At 37.1% G+C, this 24728-nt stretch overlaps 1 protein-coding gene across 3 annotated transcripts in view; it reads right to left on the bottom strand.

Annotated features, from left to right (window-relative positions):
• The window catches only part of LOC123874726 (neurexin-1), a 184540-nt gene that overhangs the window by 35682 nt on the left and 124130 nt on the right, over window positions 1-24728 (bottom strand). For all 3 annotated transcript variants that reach the window (XM_045920209.1, XM_045920208.1, XM_045920207.1), the window contains exons 6-10: window positions 21251-21400; window positions 20014-20174; window positions 16331-16357; window positions 8518-8676; window positions 6427-6579 (exon numbers count right to left, since the gene is read on the bottom strand). In XM_045920209.1, coding sequence (XP_045776165.1) covers window positions 6427-6579; window positions 8518-8676; window positions 16331-16357; window positions 20014-20174; window positions 21251-21400 — 650 coding nt within the window. The remainder of the gene's footprint in view (window positions 1-6426; window positions 6580-8517; window positions 8677-16330; window positions 16358-20013; window positions 20175-21250; window positions 21401-24728) is intronic.

A 24728-nucleotide genomic window follows, 5' to 3' on the forward strand; every position in this document is an offset into this window, starting at 1 on the left:
CGGTGCGGGATAGCGCGGGTGACATGCGGGTGTATAGGTCGTCCCCCCGCCTCATAGCTCGATTGCCATCTCGACCTGTCGCGAACTATAGATATCAAAAATTTTGATTCCCTCCTACCTATATGAAATTGATTGGTTACAGTAAAATTGTGGAACAATCGGTTTATCGGTATGTCGATCGTAATAACTTTAACCCTGCGCCGAAGGGCCGGTCATTTGTACCAAGGCCAGCCCCGCCGGTCGATTTTACCCCCTACAGGCTATAATCTATTTCATTTTAATTCTCTACACTGCATTGCATTGATAAATTATGTAGATAGACATTGGCATCAATCGATCTTTTCCTGTAAACTAAATTTACAGTATCTGCATCTTTTTCTTTTCAATATTGCTAAAAAAGGACGGAAAATGAATTTTAACCTAATGACTCTAACTACTCTACAGTTGTAAAGTCATCTAAAGTCACGAGAATTGACAGTTCTAAATTAAATTACGTTTTTATGTCCTTTTCTTATTACTTGGGTAAGAAAAAGATGTGAATTCTCTGAAAAGTTGCGATCAGAATCAGTTATTGTTTATTGATAGCATACCCGATAAAACCATATCCATATCTATCCAATGCCTGTATATAAGTATATGTGTATGCCTGTCCGTCTGTCAAAAAAAATCATCTAATCGGTTTATCGGAATGTCAATCGTAACAACTTTAACCCTGTGTCGAAGGGCCGGTCACTTGTAGCGAGGCCAAGTCCGGTCGATTGCACCCCCTACACGCCATAATCTATGTCATTTTAATTCCCTACACCGCACTGCATTGATAAATTATGTAGACAATCATTGTTTATTGATAGGGTATCCCATAAAATCCATACTTCCACACTAGGAGCCCGTACCGAAAATCGGTGAGGGTGTGGAATTTTTAGATATCCTGAAATATGTATTCTTCATTTTTTTCCGAAAGCTCAAATACGAATTTCCTTGAAAAATTACTTTCATACAAACTTTCATCTTCCTCTGGGGGTAGAATTTCTAAAACACATATTTCTTCATTTTCGAACAAAGACTCAAATACCAATTTTCATAGATATACTTACTCGTACCAGAGAGCAATGGAAGAACATCGTAGCAAAGATTGCGTCAAAGGGGAGCCACGAGAAGAAGATTTACTCGGAACTTGAAAAATGCTACACTTTCATACATCATTAATACCCTGAAGAATCTTTGTAAAATTCGTTTCTACAAAATTCCATTGAATATGATTGGTTAGTATTCCAATGAGAGACGAACTACGTTTGTATGGAGCGAGTGACGAGAGACCCCTCTTAAGAAGGCTGTGTTGATAGATCAGTCAGTCAGCTTTTCCTTTTATATATTTAGATATCCTGTGGTATAAATTGAGGCCCACTTTCTTTACGCAAATGCAATAGCTATCAACCCTGGGTCTGTAATACGAACTTATCGATACCGATACCGCACGCCCACGTCACATAAAGTTCCATTACACGACAACGGTATGCGTATGGGGATTAGGGTATTTTATTCCAACCCTTTTCTTCCGACCTATTCTTATACCATTTGCGAAGAGATTCTTGATAATAATTCAAATATATATTTATGTCATACTATATAGATGACTAGCTTATTCCCGCGACTTCGTCTGAGTGGAATACACAAATCTCAAACCCCTATTTTACCCCTTTAACAGGGTTGAATTTTCAAAAATTCTTTTTTAGCTATCCGCATGCAAAATTTTAGCCCGATCTGTCGAGCAGTTTAAGCAGTGCGTTGATAGATCAGTCAGTCAGTCAGCTTTTCCTTTTATATGTTTAGAAGTCTGCGACTTTTTTTTAAGATCCGGTGGGAACTCTTTGAGTTTCCGGGTTAAAAAGTAGCACAAACTATACCCATGCAAAAATCATGTCGATCCGTTCCTCCGTTGCAACGTGTTTGAAGGACATACCAACAAGCAAACACACTCACATTTGTGATATGGCTAGTGATGCACTATAGTACCTTGTGGGCAACTGAAAGCTCAGCATATCGATATCAAATAAAGTTCGAAAACATCACCTCGTAAAAGTTGTACAAAGTTGCATAAGTTCCATGGCAACAGCTGGTAGGTATACGTGAAGGGATTAAGCTTTTTATTCCAAACTTCCTCCACCATTTGCCAGAGTTCACGTTATCGTAACTGTAAATCAGTTTATTGCTATTAGTCCGCTGCCTATATTTTGGTATAATTACAATAATTTAGGAACACTTAGCAGAGTTCACGCTATCGCAGCTTAGCAAGCGTACAGTTGGGTTGGAAGTACCCTACTAAGAAGACATGCGACATCAAACAAGTCGCAGGGAGCCGCTAGATGCAGGCGTTGTAAGACCGTGGTGTGTGGAAGTTAATATAACAGATCTATGTCCAGCAGTGGATGTATATCGGTTGACAATAACCATGTTGACAGTTTGGTTGACGCTCTTGATTTCGAACTACCGTTGTTATTAGTTACAAAAGTATGGTATATTAGTCACAGTAGGTATTATCCTCATCAATGTTATAGTGGAAAGTGAAGTGTATTTGCTATAGTGGAAAGTTGGTTCGCTAACTCATTAACCATCACTGAATTAAAGTCATCAAACTCATTTCACATCTATTTTTAATCCATAGAAGGTTCTCTACGAAAAAATATTTTTCTATTGCTCAGTGAAGCAGCAATGTAGAACCAACCAATGTCAAATGAGTTTGACGGCTTTCATTTAGTGATGACCACTGTAATTTACTCCTCACTGCAAATTACTCCGCTGATAAAAGACATGCATAACTCTTTTTTTTAAATAAAAATAGCAAGCACACGAACAGGCGGCAGTTTCCTGATGTTAAGTGACTCTCTGTAAATACATTCTTTACCAGACTCTACGATTGCTAAACTATGGCATCAAGACGCTATTAAAGGTCAAAATACGGGTGCGTGGTAATAAACGTATAGGAAATTTAATACCATACAAGAAATATGAATGGATGTAATTATTCATAATGAATCTACTGGTAAAAAGGTCTAGGCCTTACGTAAGAGGATTTTGTTCCAAGAATGGACGGTTGTTAGTTAAGCTGGTCAAGTGTAGGTCGAAACATGCATAATGTAGGGTTCCGTAGTTATGGTAGTTGCTCAACATTTTGGCGGTCATTATTTCTTAAACGGTAGTTTTTTACTCTAGTATAGTAAACTAAAGAAACCTACCAAGACTGTACAATTATCTATACTGAGCTAGTGGTGAAATGTCTAGCTCTAGGAAAATGATTTTGAAATACCAATTTAACAACGTATCACACTTTTAACTTTTCAGCTCTTATTTTTTGTTTATAAAACGCTTGAACAGACAGACGGGTGGACTGGACGATACTTTATTGAGTTCTTTTTTTTACTGCGCAACCCTAAAAACGGCTTACATTGAATAGTGGAGGTTTATTAAAGGGGTTTCATTAAGTATTTTGCAGTATAATGGTTTTAGGTTTAGCGTGTTGTTAGTACTTAGGTATAAAGTCTAAAAAGGATTTGTGTTACTGTAATAATGACTAACAGATTACAAAATTTTACAATTCTTAGGATTTGGTGGAAATTGAGTAATTAGGTTAGAACTGTAAGATACTGTAATCTGTTTTGGTTGCCTAATAAAATAATGGATATAAATTTTTCAAGTTATATCCATAAAAATTGGAGGATTTTCGGTCAAAAATTAAAAAGTACGTTTCAGGATTTTTGGAAATTCAACCCTTAACCGATTTTCAAAATTCCACTCGAGTGCAGCTAGTAGTATATAGCATGGATAGCTAGTACCTATTGCGGCAAACAGCATACATTTGGATTTTTCCAACTATTTCTTAGAAGATACACAGATACACACGTCAAACTTATAACACCCCTCTTTTTGGGTCGGGGGTTAAACATAAAAACCATGATAGAGGAAAACTCTACAAACAAACTGATATCAATGATGCAATAAACTGGAAAAGAAAAGTTCTGAAGTACTTCCTATAACCTACAGATAGCGTCGAACTTACAGAAAAGTTGTTCGCTGAATCGCAATAAAAAGGCTTAGCGAATCAATACTAGAACTCAACGAAATGAAGAAAAAATGTTGAATATTACAGTGTAAGAAAACCTTACAGTAACTCAACGCTTTTAATGTTTGTGGAAGAATCTGCAACTTTCATAACAGTGGCAGAGTGAATTAGACTAACTAACTTTTTGAAGATTTAAAACTCGTATGTAAAAAGTTTAATTGAATAAAAATCTATTCTATTCTATTCTAGAGTGGATGAGCTCTCGGTTTGATCCTGAATCGACGATAGGTCAAATATTAGGCTATGGGTGACGTGAAATCAAAGAAAATAGGCTACCTATTCATAGGCTACCTAGCGTCAAATGTATGTAGGAACATTTGACGCCTGCCAGTGTCGTCGAAGCCCCGAAGTTTTGATACAAGGTACCTATCGTTCTGTCGTGCAGTTGTCAAAGCGGTCCCTCCCCCGTTGCGTTTCATACCCCGCACAATTTTTTGTCTAGACGCATGTCTAAACATCATCATTGGACGACTGTGTTCGTTTCTCTAAACTGTGCAAATGATATTTCCATCTAATATCCATCCAAAATCCTAATCCAAAAAAATAAAGTTACTTAATACATTTTTAACTGAAAATTCTATTAAGCATTTTTCTTTGTACTAAAAGTTGACCTAGTAATTTAACAATTAATAATGAACCCCAATTCAGGTATTCACACGCGGGAAGTTAATTTTCCGAAGGTTCCGTAACATAAAGGCTAGAAGTTTCTAACAGTAGCAATCCTAGACCCATTTCACTTTGAATGGCGTATTTCAAAGCGAGGGCCATTCAAACTTCACGTATTCAAACAACAATAACTTTTCACATACCTCATTACTTTGCAATGGCGGCCCATCGTGAGGGGATAAGTACCAATTAAAAACAATGGTTTGCGTGAAAAATCGTCCCCTATATATAAGGTTAAACGCAGACAACCGCTTTCTTCCTAAACTGCAGTTTTAACATTTCTATTGTTAATTACTTGTCGTGCGCCATTTTAACTTTATGTGTCAACTGTCATGCCGAAAGTACGGTTCAACTTTAAAATAAGGACTAAAATCGTTCATTTGACATGATACTTGACACAAAGTTAAAATGGCGCGTGAGAAGTCATTTTTTAAGCATTTTTATTGTTTATTGAGCCTTTATTTACTCCATAGCTTTAAATACAAAAGGCTTTCTTACAACTATCTAGTTATTTTATTCTACAATTTTTACCTTTACTTTATGTTAGTTTTGTTAGTAAGCAGGTAAGCATATTTTATAATATTAGTATGGCTAGTGGTGCGTTAGACTAGGCACGTATGGGCAGCTATGATCGTTTGATCAAATAGTTTTGATCATTTTACCGTTACCTTCCCATTAAGTTACAATTGTAGAAGATTTCTTAGTTCAAGTTTGACATTACTTTTCTGAGTTCTACAAAATTTTTAGTTTAAACTTTAAACGTATAGCATAGTTTTTTGTTTGAGTGACTATTATCGGTCGTGTGCAGCAGGCGTTATTCAGACCATTACAGCGAGCGTCCAATAAAGTGTAGGACTCTCGGTGCCGACTCTCGAATTTGGCGGAGTGGTCCAGAGTCCGTTTCATCTGATTAGACCCGGGACAGCTTATTGGATTTGAGTTAAGCGTTTACTGCCACTCTAGGGGTCCCTTTAGTCTTTGATATCTGTGAATTTGGTTTATCTTAGCGCCTCGATAGTGGTATTTGTTTGACCATTTGTCATATGCGAAAACTTACGATTATGTTCTCTAAGTCCAATTCTGAGAGGAGATCCATTGCATGACGTGATTTCTAATATACTATTCCGAAGAAAATATGAAAAAATCACACTTTATTGTTTAACGAAAGATTTTATACGTCTTTGTTACCCGTTAAGTATCTGCCAAAGTCATCATGATCCAGATTTCATAGTCTCTGATCTTTCGTCCCTGTGTTGGGGACAATCGTATAGAAACTAATAGCTTTTATAAAATAACGAAGGTCCGGCCCTAACAAGCTCCAAGTCTAGGTATATTATGTTTAATTTACTTTTGTTACTTCTGGAGTTAACTGAAAATTGAATATTACACCCATTCGAGGACGGGTTGTGGATTGATTTCTGTACCTACCTGCAATTGTACAAATAAATGGTTTGGTTTGACAATATGTACAGCTTGTAAGTACTATCCAACACACCTAGTTTCTCCTTTCACCAAGGGTTGCCTGGTGAAGATTCATCTGAGCAATAAGGCCGCCTTTGCAAACAATAGTCTTTAGTTTCTTCGTTTTGTCTTGGTTATTTCATGTTTTGTGTGCAATAAAATTTTCTATCTATCTATCTTACCAAATGCGCATCCTTAGTAGCGAACGTGACTGGGTCAGCAGCATCCGTCGCGGTGCAGGCGTACTCCAGTCTTCCCGTGACAGTTATCAGCTTGCTGCCAGTCCTCGCCAGATCTATGAGGTTCAGCCGAAGGGTGTCTGCTGAGAACTCCACCTGAAATGAGGGTGGATTGTAGAACATACGAGTACTAGCTGATACCACTCTTTTAGGGTTCCGTACCTCAAAAGGAAGTATCCGGTATACTTCCTTTTGAGGTACGGAACGCCAAGTGCGAGTCAGACTCGCGCACCGAGGGTTCCGTACTTGGGTATTTTTCTGACATTTTATTCGATAAATCAAAAACTGTTATGCATTAAAATAAATAAAAGTCTGTACAGGTACAACCCTTTCATACAACACCCCATTTGGTATAAATAAATAAATAAATCTTTATTATCTTAGCAGAACATTATTTACAGACTTTTGGTTTGAGGCCCTGCCTCCTGATGAAGTGAAAACTGTGTTTCAGGAGGTATAGTTACCTTACTTTGAAAATTGAATATAGGCACTATTTTATTATTATTTGTTCATGATCACATTTTAATTTTTTTCCTTGCGATTTAACCAAAAACTCACAGTTTTCGAATTTTTCCTTTACTTGAGCTGTAAGACTTACCCATCTACCAAATTTCATGGTTCTAGGCCAGCAGGAAGTACCTACCCTATAGGTTTTCTTGATAAACACGACAGATGGACAGACGGACAGACAGACAACAAAGTGATCCTATAAGAGTTCCGTAAAAATAAAGGAAAGCAAAAATGCTTTGAGTTTATTCCAAGTCATAATTTGCTGGTCAATTCAAACATCAGGTAAATAAAGCATTTAATTATTATGGAGCGTTATTAAAATCAAATAATAATAACGCTGAATATATTACGAAACGGGAAGTATATTAATTTTAATTAAAATCATACACCGGATACGCCGAAACTCGCGGATCCGAAATAAATGTAATAACCTCGCAAATTACTGTTGTTAATGAATTAAAATAAATCCATGTACTTATACACACACCACACTAGTATTAAATACGAAAATGTGTCTGTCTGTAGGTCACAGCTAAACCATCTGAAGTAGGTAATGTCGATGAGGAATTTTGTACCTATTCTAAAGAGTAGAGTCAAACAAACTTTATTTATAACGAAGATGTTGGGGGCAACCCTATTATTTTCTACATCTCATAACACAAAGAGTACAATTTTTACTCTTAGTACTATCAGATGTTAGACATAACAGCTGGGAACATACTCTCGAAACCTAATTAATAATTCCATTGTTGTATGAATATTACTTAAAATATCAATGTTTTAACAATCGTGAGCGATTTCCACTATAGGTATAGAATGTAACGGGTGAATAAAGCCGTTACATTCTATACTTATAGTGGAAATAGTACTAGCTGATGCCCGCAGCTTCGCCCGCGTGGATTGTTCAGATCCCCTGCAGCATCAGGATTGAAGAGTTGGACTCCAAATTTTTTATGAAACAATGTCGCAAAGTTCCTCTATCGATTAAAAAAGGAATGACTCAAATCGGTTCAGAAATCTCGGAGATTTCGGTGTACATAGGTAGAAAAACACAACTCCCTTTTTGAAAGTCGGTTAAAAAAGTAGCCTATGTTACTCCCTGGTCAATTCTCTACTTGTCTGTGAAAATCCCGTCAAAATCGGTTCAGCCATTCCCAAGATTAGCCTTTTCAAACAGACAGACAGACAGACAGACAGACAGCCAGACAGACAAAATTTTTAAAAACGTGTGATTCAGTTATTGTATCGTTCAAATAACCATATGACCTTAATATGCGGTAGTTATTTCGAAATTACAGACAGACACTCCAATTTTATTTATTAGTATAGATATAGATTTAGTCCACGTAATCCCGACTAGTTTCGAACTGCTGATCTTCAACGCTGGCCCCGTCACCTACAAGCGGAGCTAAGGGTGTTATCCCACGAAGGTCTTACATCGACTAAATACGTGAGTATAGCCGTTACATCCTATACTTATAATCAATATATCAAAAACTTTTAGCCTAACCTTTAATCGCTTACCTTTTTGAGACATCCAATGAAGTTAGTATGAACCCTGGCACCAGGTAACGCTCTGGCGTTCAAGGAGCCCCCGACATGAGCTCTGGAACTCGCCAGCATGGTGAACGAGCCGGCGACGTGCGAGTGTTCCGAGTACACGTCGTCAACTACCGCTGACACCTGGGAACAACAAACAACAAATTAATAAAAAAATCTCTAGATTAAACCAAAAAAACCGGCCAAGTGCGAGTCAAACTCGCACACTGAGGGTTCCATACGCAGGTATTTTTCCCAACATTTTGCACGATTAATTAAAAACCGTTATGCATAAAAATAAATAAAAATCTGTTTTAGAATGTACATGTAAAGCCCTTTCATATGATACCCCACTTGGTATAGTTATCTTACTTTGAAAATTAAAACACATTTTAATTTTTTTTTAATGATGTAACCACAAATTTGTGGTTTTCAGATTTATTCCTGTATTTGTGCTATAAGACCTACCTACCTCCCAAATTTCATGATTCTAGGTCAACGGGAAGTACGTAAGCTGTCAAAATCAGGATAACACTATAAATCAACATTCGGGTAAAAATGTTTATTTGGAATGACCTGTCCAGTGCGTAATAAATAAAAGTTGTTTCTAATAAATGACTGATCTCATTATTTCTCGATCAACATGATAAGGGGGGCAATTGGGAATTTATTATTTCCCAGCAGGGGCAATTTGGGAATTTATAATTTCTAAATTGTTACATTTTCGTTCGGAATGACCGTCTTGTGCGTAGTATTACATAGACGTCGTTGGCTACATAGTTTTTAACCCCCAACCCAAAAAGAGGGGTGTTATAAGTTTGACGTGTGTATCTGTCCGTGGCCTAAACGAATGAACCGATTTTAAATTAGTTTTTTTACTATCATCCTTTCTATTAATACATTTTGTTCGCCCTGTATATATCTTTAACCGTTTAGGGTAGCGTTTATCCAAACGTAAAAGTTTCCGCGCAACTTTTTTCATATTCCGCGGGGCGGTGGTGTATAATGAAATTTGTTTTCAAGATATTACTTGTAAACATATTGGATACACATTCTGGCTCACTTTGTTAGTTGTATCTAGTTCGTGTAACTTGTTACTTGCAGATGTTACGTTGTAAAGGCGTTGTACTCAAACTGTTTTAGAAAGTTCAACACTCTACTAATTTGTTTACAGTTAAGTAAACTGTTTTTAATAATAATAAACAATGATCTCTAGTTATTACACACTAGATGGGCCATTTCAAACAAAAATCGTGTTCTATGTATAAAGCTGTCAAAGTTAGTATGACACAACAAATATTATAGTTCGTAATACCACAATTCATGACAGTTATGGAACTTTTAAGGCTTCCACGTTACAGACAGGGGTCAAATGTTAGTACGTCTGACGCAGGTAGCCCTAAAGTAGCCCTATTTTTTTTAATTTTACGTCAACGTGGCCTAATATTTAACATATTATCGTCGATTCAGGATCAAACAGTGAGTTCCCTCACTCTAGTTCACTCTGGTAATACATAAAAGTCGTTGAATAAATAACTGATCACATTATTTCTCTTCGATCAACATGGGGATATTCTGGGTTTGATTCCCAATAGGGGCAATTTGGTAAGAATAAATAGATAACAATGTAGATCTACATACAACTTCTACACAAGACAGAAACGACAATTCGTTTCCAAGTGCAATTTCGCTACAGTAGAGATGGATAGATAGCTCATGCATAGGTTATAAATAGTTTGTCCCCAAACAAATTGCCCTGAACACGCGACTTATTGCGATAAAAGGCCGAGTACCCAATATTCTTGAACTTGTAAGCTCTCTGTTTGCTCAGTACGAGCTTTTACATCTCACTCAACTTAATAGAATGCGAGCGTCGAAACACAATAAGGTCAGACTAAAACGTAGCTAATTCAAACGTAGCAAAACGTAGCAAAGTCAAAAATTCAGTACTACCGACTTTGAGGTGTTAAGAAATTTATTTTTAATCCGTTGAAGGTTTTCTACTAAAAAAAATTTTGTTATCACTCAGTGAAGCAGCAATGTAAAACCAAACAATGTTAAACGAGCAGGTGGCAATCATTCAGTGTTAGACACTGAGTTAGCGAATCACCTCCAAGCTGGTTAGAAAACCTACATAAATCAGAAAGCTTACGGAAATAGTGACAGGTTAAATACATAGTGAGTACCCAACTTTAGGACAAACGATATTATCTCAATGAAATTCATGAAACATGTATCAGAGATATAACTTGGTATTTTGAAGAGGTTATTCTGAACAAAACGACGAAATCGCGGGCATCAGCGAGTAATTACATAATCTATACTAATAAATAAAATTGGAGTGTCTGTCTGTAATTTCGAAATAACTACCGCATATTAAGGTCAAATGGTTATTTGAACGATAACTATAACTGAATCACACGTTTTTAAAATTTTTGTCTGTCTGTCTGTCTGTCTGTTTGAAAAGGCTAATCTTGGGAACGGCTGAACCGATTTTGACGGGATTTTCACAGACAAGTAGAAAATTGACCACGGAGTAACATAGGCTACTTTTTTAACCGACTTTCAAAAAAGGAGTTGTGTTTTTAATAATAATAATAATAATAATAATAATAATAATAATTCTTTATTTCAGGTAAAAATGTACCCATATTATTACAAAGTTATAAAAGTCGAATATAAAATATATAAAAGCTTAGATCTAAATAAAATAAAGACAAAAATAAGTAGGTACAGTAATGTATTACCGTCTTATATTTATATCTTTATTTTCGATTCGCACTGCGATGCTGCGTCAACCAATATCGGAAAATGGCGACATCCAAGTGCTCATACATCGTCCGTAGAATCTCATTATTTGAGTGACTTAATCGCTCCAAAAAGGAAGCTATTCGGGAACGTATAATCGCGAAGAAGTCTGGCATTCTTGCCGATGCGAACATGTTCGATGCACTACAAAATCGCGGTAGTTTCATCAGGATGCGGTAGGCATCATTGTACTGCACCCTGATGGCACTATACGAGCGTCTTGTGTAGTTAAACCATAGCTGGCAAGTGTAAAGGTTTTGACAAAATGCTCTGAAAAGAGTGTTCTTTACTTGTTCATTGCAGCGGAAAAATCTACGCGCGATCATGTTGCATCTTACGGCAAGCGCCCTCCTCTCACGCTCGATATCTTTATTGTCACTGAGGTTCTCCGTCAGGATGTGACCGAGATACTTGAATGTCGCCACCCTCCGAATTTCCACACCATTCATATACACTGGAGGGACAATGTCCGGACCCTTTCCACACCTAAATACCATCATCTCCGTTTTGGAAACGTTATATTTAAGTCCATGACTTAAAGCGTATTTTTCACAAATATCTAACAGCTTCCGTAGCCCCTTGATAGAGGGACTGAGTAGCACCATATCATCAGCGTAACTTAAATTGTTAATACAAACTCCGCCGACATGACAACCGATTTTGGTGCTTCTCAGCTCCTCTATCAGGTCGTTCACATAAATGTTGAAAAGGTCCGGCGATGTCAATCCACCCTGGCGTACGCCGCATTCTAACCTATAATCGTTAGAAAGTGTATCGCCCCATTTTACCTTGTTGCTTTGATTTTCGTACCAATATCTCAAAAGATTTATAACATTAGATGGTACTTTATGCTTATTGAGTTTCGACCATAGCAAATTATAGTTTACTAGGTCAAAAGCTCGGCTTAGGTCCAAAAAACAGGCATATACACTAGTGTCTCTGTTTGTATAGTATTTGATAGTGTTTTTCAGACTGAAAATAGCAGAATCAGTTGAGACACCGGCACGAAAACCAAATTGCGCATCGTTGATACTAACATTTTTAAGAAACGGATGTAAAAGTCTTTCAAATATTTTACCAATTATAGTACCCAGTGATATGGGCCTATAATTGTTCAATTTCGACAAATCTCCAGTTTTGTTTTTGGGGATTGGAACCACCACGGTCTTCATAAGATTCTTGGGTAAGTAATTAAACTTGATACATAAATTGAACAGCGTACACAGAACTCGACTAATATCCTCACTAGCATAGAGCATATGTTCAATACTTAATCCATCGTGACCTGGAGACTTCCCACGTGTCATTTTTCTTATCACGTCAACAATATCCTTAGGTGAGAATTGTAGGGTCTCAGTCAGCGGGTCCGACGGGGAAATGTCATCCGTGCTATGCTTCACTCCTTTGACATAAAGTGGTTGCACCTTAAAATGACTAGCAAATAATTCGGAAATTCCCCTCTGTTCGACTATATTTTCAACACTATGTGGCAACCGGGGTTTACTTTGTAGTCTCTTTGTTGCTTGCCAGAACTTTGGAAAGTTTTTATCATTCCTATGTGCAGCTAAAATGTTCATTCTAATCTGGTCTTCATTGTTCTGACACCATTTAAGTTTACTCTTGAATTTCCTACGACTAGTTACCATATCATTATAGACTGGACCGGTTGTCGGCCTGCCATTTTCCAACCAACATGAGTAATATAGTCGAGCTATTTTGTGACTTTGACTAACGTGGTAGTTCCAACCCACCACATGTTTCCGTTTCCTATTAGCATCGGAGTGCGAATCGAAACTTAAGATAGCAGCTCTTCTTAAAATATTTACAATTTTATCATAATAACTGTCTATTAAAAATAAGTGATCAGTGCAAGTAAAATTATCACAGTTTAAACATTGACTAGAAAAAACAACATTTTTTAAATTATCACAGCAATATTTATTGTATATATTAATCTGATGAGGGTTACGTTGACCCCATCTAACTTTGTTTACTGAGCTTCTATTTTCACTAATAATTTTACTTACAACTATGTCAAAGTTGCATGTAACTATCAGTGGAAGGTGGTCCGACCACCCCACGTCACAGTCTACGGTCACTGCTGTGACCGTTTTTCGCGCGGCACTTGTCCCTATGCAATGGTCGAGCCACCGCGTCACGCCACACGCATCACTAACATATGTATACGTGGACGAGTTCTTACTTAAAAACTCATAATCCACACACTCTAAGGAATGCTCCGCACAAAACAAAGTAAGCTCGTCACCAAACCTGGAGATGCAATGGGCATTGAAATCTCCTAAAGCGAATGCAACTTCCGTTTCGTTGTCATCAATAATAGCCATTATATTTGCAAGGTTGGTAGTAAACTCGGTCAAATTTTCTTCCGCGTCCGTCGGCATATAAACGTTAATAAGGAGTAACTGCCGGTGATTGCCCAGCTCTAGTCGTACCGCTGATAACCTGTCCGTAGGGCATTCCACTATAGAAGCGCGCGGAAAAACAGATTTACGCCATAACAGAGCTAGGCCTCCGTACGGTCGTCCCCGCAATACGCCAGCCGCAGTGTCGACTGATGATTTCGCGTAGCAATCGAAGTTGTCATCAATTTGGTGTATATAGCCAAGATCGTGTGGGAGGAGCCACGTTTCCTGAAGGGCTATGATGTCCGCCTCTTGACATAAGGAACGAACACGTTCTAAAGAGCGCTTAATTGAGCGACAATTAAATGAGACCATTTTAATATTAGTTAAGGTTGATTTTATATTGTCATTATTCATATTTATTTATTTGTAGAAACGTTCTTAGCATTATTTCGCTCTCGAAAAACTCGATATTTGACACCTTCTGGCCAAAACTCATTTTTTAAAAACTTTTCTAATTTATTACGTGATACTTTTATTTTAAATGAGTTAAAAGACGTTTCATATTTTTGATTCAAAATTTGAACGTCACCGTCGTTGCAGTCCTGTCCCATCTCACGTATATGAGTCAGCATATCTTGCGCCGTTGTGGATTTCGCCAACCTTGAAACATAAACGAATGCAGGTATATCTGCCACTAAAATTGTGCATGCGCGTTGGGCAGTACCACACAAATTGTTTCTAGTCGTACGTTTTTTTCTCTGTACGAGCGTAAACTCGGACTCGTCATGTTCAGTATTATGAACCTTCTGACTAAACGACGTACGGGTCACTTTGGTTTGCGACTTACTTGCATTCTGCACTATGTCACGGTAAGTCGGAGTATGAATCGCGATCGTAGGTACAGAATGATTGTCGGGTGGTCCAAGTGTAGACATGGGGCGGGGAACATCTTGTGTACATCTCTTCGGAGTCATTACTGGCTTCACTAAAGACTGTTCGCCTTTCGACTTTTTTCGATCTTTAGTAGCTTCAGTCAAGGTCGTGCTGATAGCGGTACGTAAGTCGTTTATTTCGGAAGTTACATTAATCTGAAGCGTACTTAGTTCACCTTTGGATGCTACTTCACTGCGTAGTGTTGCGAGCTCTGATCTCATGGCCACAATGTCTTTCAGTAGACGAGTAACATCCAAATGGTCAAAGGAAACTGGTGGGAGACGACTCAAGTCCTTTGCCACAAACGTTGGTTGTGCATCTGGGTCAATTTCCTTCAGTAGTTTAATAACATCTTTAATGTTCTTCTTCCTCTTGTCTTCCCCTTTTCTTACTATAATTCTAGTCGCACCATCACCACATGCGTTATACAATGTGCTCTTGCCTTCTTCCACTTCGGAATCGGTAAAGTTGGTCACACAGATCTGGATAATGCTATTCTCGTCTAAATAATCTATTTTGTTTTGCACGAACGCCAAAAATTCACTAATAATAATATTGGCCATCATCGTTTAACTTAGACCACACACCACATTTTTTCTATCTATGTACACCGAAATCTCCGAGATTTCTGAACCGATTTGCGTCATTTCTTTTTTAATCGATAGAGGAACTTTGCGACATTGTTTCATAAAAAATTTGGAGTCCAACTCCTCAATCCTGATGCTGCAGGGGATCTGACCAATCCATGCGGGCGAAGCTGCGGGCATCAGCTAGTTACATAATATGATATTGAAATGAAAATATTAATATAAAATTACAGTAAGTAATTAAGTTGTCTGTTGGTACAAAGCAGCCATCATTACATGTTTACTGTGAGCGATATTACGGAACCGCTGCATGATTGTGGCTTGAGTCACATTTAGCATAGGACACATAATGTAGAGACAGCAGTAAAAATTTTACGTAAATTAATATTTTGTACGATAATATGCTCTCATCCGTAGCTATAGAAAGCTGGTCCAATCTTCATATCTTTGAATTTGTATATATCTTTATATACAAAAAGGAAGTAAAATAGAGATTTGAAATTTGTGTAATCTATAAATTGCAAACCGTACCTACTGTGTGATATATTATTAAATGAAAGGGCTTGTCTCATATATTTTTTTTACATAAATATTTATAAATTGATTTAATGCTAACTCTGCTTTTTGTTGCTAACTCTACATAAATAATAATAGGTATATGTAGTCTTAAGCGAGATACGTATGTCGCTTAGTTCCACAAGTAACTTTAGATTGACGTTTGCTCAGCGAAGTTATACACTGACATTAATCTCATAGGATTGCAATCATGGGATTTATGAGCTTAGGAGATACTCGTATGTAGACTTAAGTAATTGACATTCCTATAAGTAATTCATACCAACATTATAAATGCGAAAGTGTGAGATAGCTTGTATCCCGGGGAAGGACATAGGCTACGTTTTATCTCGGATAAATGACCAGTTTCCACGGGATTTCAAAAAACCTAAATCCACGAGGGCGAAGCCGTGGGCTTTTTTGAAGTCGGTCAAAAAGAAAATGTGTAAATATTTCCCTTTAAAAAAATACGAAAACTAAAGAAAACTTGAACGTATATATTGCTAAAGCCGGGCTTAAAAATCCAAATATTTATTTTCCAACACTTACCCTGCAGAAACTGGTGAACGGCGTAATCTGTAAACAAAGAACAGGAATCAAACTTTGTTTTAGTTTCGGACTACCCTCCCTACCTGCAAATTTTGTTACACAAGTTTTAAATGCAACGATAATAATCAGAATTTACCTGAGCATTGCAGCCATGTTTAAGTTTGTTTTAATTTAACACAAGTTCTTCAGTAAATAACTACATTCTAACTTTGTTTGTTTTTGACTTTTAGCCTGGACATCTAACTCACAAAAACTAGCTTGCACCGACTGCTATTGCTGCGGACCCACCATTCTACATGCAATATTTTTTGCATGGATATCACTAACCATACTGTAAAATAATGTGAAAGAGTGTTTTTTTTAAAGAATATTAACCATGCTAATCATGACTAATACTCCCCTTTCCATTCCAATTAAGCGTTAAACTTGTACCAGGAGTGGGTACGACAATAGTGCAACGGGTGGGCTTTGAACCGCCGACCTTTCGGAATTCAATCCGCTCCTCAACCGTTGAGCTATCGAGGCGTTTGTTTGTTAATTTACTAGTGTCGTGATTTGATTAATTTACCGTCTAATAATTCCGTCATGATTTGAACAAATCGTGTTTACTATGCAATTTTGACAAGAATGGCTATACTATTTTTATGTTGGTAGTCTTGCGATATGTTTGAATTGACCAATAGCTATTCTACTCTGTTTCCAGAAATTTCACCTGCGGCATTTCAGCTAGTTTATTAGTAAATCATTTAATGTATATTTCCCTGTAGTTTACTGAAGTAGTATCAAATATTCAAGCTGCACAAATGACTTTCCGGAAACCCTAGCTGTTTCATTATAACCATGCGAGAAGGCCGTGTATAGTGCAAATTGACATTTTACTAAGAAATCTATGTTTGCCATAAATACAGAGCAAAAGTCCGCGAAAAGTATAATACGCGACAGATTAAAATGGCAACCGGGGTGAGGACGCACACCCGCACAATCCGCGCTAGAAATTTAGGAAATTCCAAACCCCTGTAGGGAATCGAATCCGGGCCTTCCCTCTAATAAGACAACAGCACTTACACTGCGCCACGGAGGTTGTTATTGTAAGGTTACTTGTCTCGAAACGCCCAGATTGTCTACAAAGCAAAACTCTTTCAGTTATTTTACTACGCGACTGCGGCAAAGCCAAAAGGAAGGGTTATGATTTTAGCAGTCTATGTATGTATGTGTGTATATGTCACAGCCAAAGTAATAAATCCTGATATTATATATATTATCTAGTCATTATTTATAATGTCTACCCAATTTAGATAAACTGATAATTGACACAGAATTAATCACATTAACTAGCAATTTTATATAATTTCTTCGAAGACTTGGATGATGTAATAAAACAAGTAGGTACTTACAGGTAAATATTATAAAATTATATTTCAATTTGCCTTATGCATACCTAACTATATGTGTAGCAATATTATACTGTTTTGAGACTTATTTCGTGGTTTAATGACATAATTATGTATTATAACGGGTACATAGGTTAGGTTAGGTTAGGTTAGGTTAGGTTAGGTTAGGTTAAGTTAGGTTAGGTTAGGTTAGGTTAGGTTAGGTTAGGTTAGGTTAGGTTAGGTTAGGTTAGGTTAGGTTAGGTTTGGTTAGGTTAGGTTAGGTTAGGTTCAAAGTTAGACCGTATTTATTACTTTGGCTAACTTTGAACCGCTATTATGAATAATATCCGGATAAAGTGATTAATTTATTACATTGTCTAGTCAATTTTGATATTATACATAATGACCAGTCATTATGTATAATAGCTATTTAATCACTATGACTGTAACATATATATATATGTTTGAATCCAAATTCTGTGTGTTCCACCGTAGTGCCTAAACTACTGGGCCGATTTTGATGAATGAGGTGTCAATTGATTCGTCGTAAAGGTCCGGGTGACATAGGCTAAGTTTTATATGAAAAAATTTACCTAACGGAAGTACTGACATCAAAAAAAGTGGAGGTCTCCAAAAACTTTTTTTTGCCATTGTATCGAGTGGGATGTCAAATGAAAAAGGAGAAAATCTTGAACTCACAAATATAAATGTTTATATAATAACAACATTAAAATATACCAAGCGACAGAAAAAATAATTTTACTCTAAGAAGATCGCAGTCGGGTTTTAGTTTTCAACTTTATCTTGTTTCCATTTCAATTCCTTGACACAAAATACCTATAAAAGGTACATAAATACTGTACGCTCTGGGCCCAGCACTAAATAATTCAGTTTCCAACAATCTATCCAGCCCGGAGTAACTCCCCCGTAAATAAACGCCGACCCGATGAATCTTTATTTCTGTTGAGCGTGAATTTTAAAATATACACCTGCTAAATCTGGATGTCTGGAACGGTTTAAAGTTGGATTTGTTATAATCCTCATTTTTCTTACCTTCGTCGGAATTGCATCATCATACTAAAGCTGATACTGAAGAATAACCTAATCTGATTAAGTATTCATATTATACCTTCAATAGTGACAAGAATATTGGCTGCAATTTCGCGCTGAAGGGAGGCTAAACCCTTGCCCAGAAAATGTATCAGTCCTTCTCTCACCAGATGAGGCAATTCTGTACGAACTTGTACTCCATACTTCCAAGCCTTATGGTTTTCAAAACAAACTACTTAAGAGGGGTCTCTCCGTCACTTGCTCCATACAAACGTAGTTCCAATTTCATTTGAATACTAAGTCCATGAAATTTTGCAGACATATTCTTGAAACTAAGATCTGTGGTTTTCCAGATTTCTGTTAAAATATTCGGTTTCAAAGTTACGCTTTGAAAATTTACATACAAATCTTTGAGCCCCTATAATTTTAAAACTACACATGTTTAGGAAAATCTTAAATACCACAGGCACAGATAATTAGTTTCTAGAATACGTCTGCAAAATTTCATGGACTTTGGTTGCTAAATATTCAAATGAAATTGGAACTACGATTGTATGGAGTAAGTGACGGTAAAAGCCCTGTTAATATGTGATCCTCGATGAAAGAGTTGGTATACGGGTACGGGTGCCGCATATAGTTCTGCTGCAATCTGTCTAATATGACACGGGGCCAAGGTGTCAACGCATATTGCATCACTCATTGGGGCCCGGTGCCAATCCCCTGGGAATTAACGTCAATAAATCAGGTCTCTTGCTTTAATCCCGACTAATCCCTGCCAGCTCAATGAGCGCAGGAATATCTATGTAGCCTAGTAGATCTGGTATTTAAAGTCTTACTTTCTGTATCCTTCCCTCACGATAAATTAATCCCATACTGATGTTTGATTGTTTGATCACATGTTTTTTTTTTTAAATCCTATTATCGTTTATTGCCGTTATCCTTTTGATTTATTGATTCGTGATTAATTGATATGCATTTCCTCTGCTGTTACCCAGGCCCATAGTGTTAGTGAGGCCACCATCCAGGACTTGTAAACTTAGATAAACCTTCATGAACATCACGTTCTGGACTATACAAGCGATTATATGATGCCGTGTAGAAACCAAAGGGGTACGGGTTTAATAAAAACTGCCATACCCTTTCCAAGTTAGCCCGCTTCCATCTTAGACTGCGTCATCACTTACCACTAGGTGAAATTGCAATCAACTTATATCTGAATAAAATAAAATACATTATAATAATGTATGTTTTAGGCCTTACCTCTTGAATCCTTCTCCTGACAGTAAGTTTGTGCCACTGGTGGTCATCGAACCGGGTCTTTGAGGGTTTGATGTGCATCTCTTGCTTGCCGTTGCCCAGCCCCATGGTCAGGGACAGGCCGCCGTCCCGAACTGCTAGGTTCAGGTAGTCAGCTTCATGACCTGGATATGTCCGATCTATTTTTAAATTGTCTTTGCGCTTTGATGTCTGTTAAGCAGAATGTAACATGTTTTGCTAAAATGTAGTGAATTTACTGTTTTTTACAATACTTTTCAAAAAAAGATTGTTATGTTTTCAGGGTTCGTGTATGTGTGTAAGCGAGTATGTGAGTCTTAATTCCACCATAACTTCTAATTATTCTTAACAGATTTGGATGAATGTGGTATCGTTAGAATTGTTACATTATCCCAAATGACACAGGCTATGATTTTTTTTTAAATTCAATATAGATTTTTATTAGAACTTTTCAATGTTTAGGTGTGTATACTAAGTACGTTTTTTTGTTGAAGAAAGCTAATTATAAGCTAAACAAGGCACTAATTTTTTGGAGAAAAACAAAGTCTGTGGTATTTGAATTTACTTATAAAGTACGTGGTAATTAGAGTAGAGTATTGTTCAATTTATAACACAAAAGATTTTAACATGTACAAAGTGAACAGGGAGATTTATTATTAGATTAGCCTTGATTTTCTAAAGAACTGAAATCATCTACGCTTCGAAATATACCAGGTGAAATGTAATTGAATATTTAAAAAGAGCAACTGCCGAGTTTTTTGCTGTTTCTTCTTAGTAGCAAAGGTATTCCGAACCAGTGATGATAAAAGTTTATTTGAATAAAAAATCTTTTTATTCCGTTTTATTCTAAAAGTGTGTAACATCAAAGTTTTCTCTACATACTATATTGTAAAGAACTATGCCAAGTGTTTCGCAATTTAAAAGACCCATCATGGCAATGATTGTAGAACTAGAAGAAATTCTTGAAAAGCTTAATTTTTTTAAATAAAAAATGATAAAAAATGAGCAGTTTCATTCAACCAATACCTCTGATCAGTTTCTATGCAGAATCGTTCCGAAGGCTGGGCGGTACGACTTTGCCGGTAGAGTGAAAACTAGTACTAGATAGACTAAAAAGCTTTGGTGATGATATGCAACTACATAGATGGGTGGGTATGTTGTTAGCACTAGGTATAGAGAAACTAACTAAAGACAATGAAACAATTGAGATTGGTCTACAAACCAGTATAAAACAGCAGGCCATTGGGTTGTCGGGTCTTGAAGTAAAGGGAGATGGCGTCCTGTGTGCTGACGATAGGTTCGCCTCCAGTCTGGGTCAGGTCGTACGAGAGGAACTCTGCACCGCGGAAGGTGGCTTCCGAAGGTGCCTTGTCTGAAACAAAAAAAACGATCAAGTGCGAGTCCATACCATCGTACAAGATATACCTAACACCTTGATGTAGAACTCTGCAAGTTAATAACGGTCTGCGCCATCTATTATGTGGTTATTTTTTGTGTATTTTCCTTTACTTGTGCTATAAGACCGACCTACCTGCCTTTCATGATTCGAGATCAACGGGAAATACCCTATAGTTTTTCTTGACAGACACGACGAACGAACGGATGGACAGACAGATAGACAACAAAGTGATCCTATAAGGGTTCCGTTATTCCTTTTGAGGTACGGAACCCTAAAAAACGTGAGGAAACCTGCAGCCTGAGAGTTCTCCATAATGTTCTCAAAGATGTGTAAACTGCCAATCCGCATTACAAGTGTGGCAGACTATGGTTTGAACCCATCTCATATTGAGAGGAGACCCTTGCTCAGTACTGTTAATAATCTTAACGTTTCTGTCAACATATTGAAGACATCTCATCTCAGCAAGTAATCATTGGGAATGTAGGTCATAAGAGTTCTGTCTTTATAGTACAATCGTGTTAGTGCCTTTTTATTGCACGAGGAATACATAATCTTACATTCGCATCTGGAGTCAAACATATAGTACATTGTTCCAGCCACCATAGTAAAATTTTATCGGGATTCTTTCCAAATTAAAGGTCCTGTAGGTCTCTGGGTCTATATACAAAACACAAATTAAAACCGAGATAACATTAGGACATCTGCCTGCTAATCGAAGGTCGTTGTTTTGATTCCAGGCACGCACCCCCAACTTTTGGGAGTTATGTGCGTTTGAAGTAATTAAATATCACTTGCTTTAACGGTGAAGGGAAACATTGTGAGGGAACCTGCATGCCTGAGACTTCCCATAATGTTTTCAAATGTATGTGAAGCTTGCCAATCTGCATTTGGCTGGTGTGGCAGACTATGGTTTGAACCCAGCTCATATTGGCACGAGACTCGTGCTCAGTAGTTGGTCTGCGTTACATCATCATCATGATACACATATAATGATAACGAAGCTCTGCCTAAAGGTGCCCACGCACTCGAACTGCACTGCAGCGGAACTGCGCACCGCTGCAGTGCAGTTCAAGTGCGTGGGCACCTTTATAGTACAACTGTACCGTATTTCCACCTACATTTTAAGTTTTCTTTTTTGTAACCTGTCATTGTGTTTTGTGATGCAATGAAGTAGGTATATACATACATACATACATAGGTACATACATACAATCGTTTTATTATCTTTTTATAACAGGAGGAATAAAAGGACACTAGCACGAAATACATAATCTTACATTCGCATAGAGTCACGCCAAAACACGTTGTTCCAGCCACCATAGTAAAAGTTTATCGGAATTATTTCCGTAACGAACATCTTGAATACAAAACACGCCTACAATAAAATCTGTTGTAACGTTTTGATAAGATACACAATATGTACATTGTACAGGTATGACCTGTATGAGCTTATCTTAGCTAAGCTGAAGCTTAGGTTATAGCTAAGAGTTATATATAAGGTTATATTAAAAACCGGCCAAGTACCGTACCGTACATAATATCTATACTAATATTAAAAAGAGGTAAAGTTTGTAAGTTTGCTTGTGGGGGGTAATCTCTGGAACTACTGAACCGATTGTGAAAATTCGTTCACCAGTAGAAAGCCACACTATTCTTGAGTAACATAGGCTATAATTTATTTTCAAAAAAAATCAAGACCCCTACGAAAATTTTGATAAGCTACCCGTGCGAAGCTGGGGTGGGTCGCTAGTCCATGCTTCCATACTAATATTATAAATGCGAGTGTCTGTCTGTCTGTCTGCTACCTTTTCACGGCCTAACAGTTAAACCGGTTCTGACGTTTGGTACAGAGTTAGCTCCCGTATTAGAATCCCGGAGACGGGCATATGCTACTTTTTATCCCGGAAAAGCAGAGTTCCCACGGAATAATCAAAAAACCTTATTCCACGCGGACGAAGTCGCGGGTATCATCTAGTAATGAATATTATAAAAAAGTTATATCGTGATCCATTTATAATTCCCTCCCAAGTAATTGAAGGAGGTGCCTCAAAGTTAGGTTTATGCAGTTTTAATCGCCTTCCAAGTTGGCCGACACCTGAAAGAAGCGGAATTGATTAATGGCGTCAAGTTTGCCGCTAGTTTTGTATAATTTGCAGACGACTTAGTTGCAACTCCTTCGCCCTTTATTCAGGTAGAATGATAATAAATCTGTACGTATATTGCTATACCTATTCTTTAATATAAGTAACTAGCTGATGCCCGCGACTTCGTTCACGTGGATGTAGGTTTTTTAAAATTCCCGTGGGAACTCTTTGATTTTCCAGTATAAAAAGTAGCCTATGTGCTAATCCAGGGTATAATCTATCTCCATTCTAAATTTCAGCCCAATCCGTCCAGTAGTTTTTGCGTGAAGGAGTAACAAACATACACACTCACACACATACAAAATTTCTCCTTTATAATATTATAGTGTGATAACAATTATTTTTTTCATCAAATAAATAATGATAGAGATACTTAACTTCAAAAGTGTTTGCACAAGAGTCATATTTAATAAAGTCATAAGAAAACTAAGTGCAAGTCAGACTCGGTTACCGTGGATTCCCATATATTAGCAAGAAAGAAGCAAATAGTAATTATTTGCTTGAACTTTCAAAAACCAAATCTCTTTATCTATTTGGGACCACAAACTAAGGCTGTAAAGTTTCGCCTCGCTTTGGAGAAAAGGTGAAATGTTAAAAATAATTTCATTCAAGCATTACAACATCCGTTGAAATTCGAAAAGTAAGTTCAAAGTTTACCCGTTAGGTTACCGTGCGTTTGCTTCAAAAAAAGTACATGTGAATATTTGATAGGTCGACGTATGAGACGAATATCTTCTTAAAATTTAGGTTCGCACTACAGAAAATCGGGTAGGTAAATTATTTATTTGATAGACTGTATGTCAAACAAGTTCCTCTTCAACAAATCATACGACATACAATGATAACGCAGGACGACGTTTGCAGATGTTTCGTCTGTGCAAACTCACGATTAGGTATTATTTTCCCTACCACTAACTTCAAATTAAGTCGACACAGGAAAAGCGCTATTTATCATATTATTGGTATAACGTGAAATGTTACAAAAGTTGAGAGGAAAACAATTATGAAATTCCAAACCAGTTGCAATTTGCATCAACCGAGTTTAACATCGCGGTCGCGCTAAGACTCGGTTTCACTTAGAGATGGGCATTAATGCTACTTCCAAATCATTTTCATTTGATGAAATTATTATTTTCTTTTTGAAGAAAATAATATTC

Source organism: Maniola jurtina, chromosome 19 (genome assembly GCF_905333055.1).
Source record: "Maniola jurtina chromosome 19, ilManJurt1.1, whole genome shotgun sequence".
NCBI classification, from domain to species: Eukaryota; Metazoa; Arthropoda; class Insecta; order Lepidoptera; family Nymphalidae; genus Maniola; species Maniola jurtina.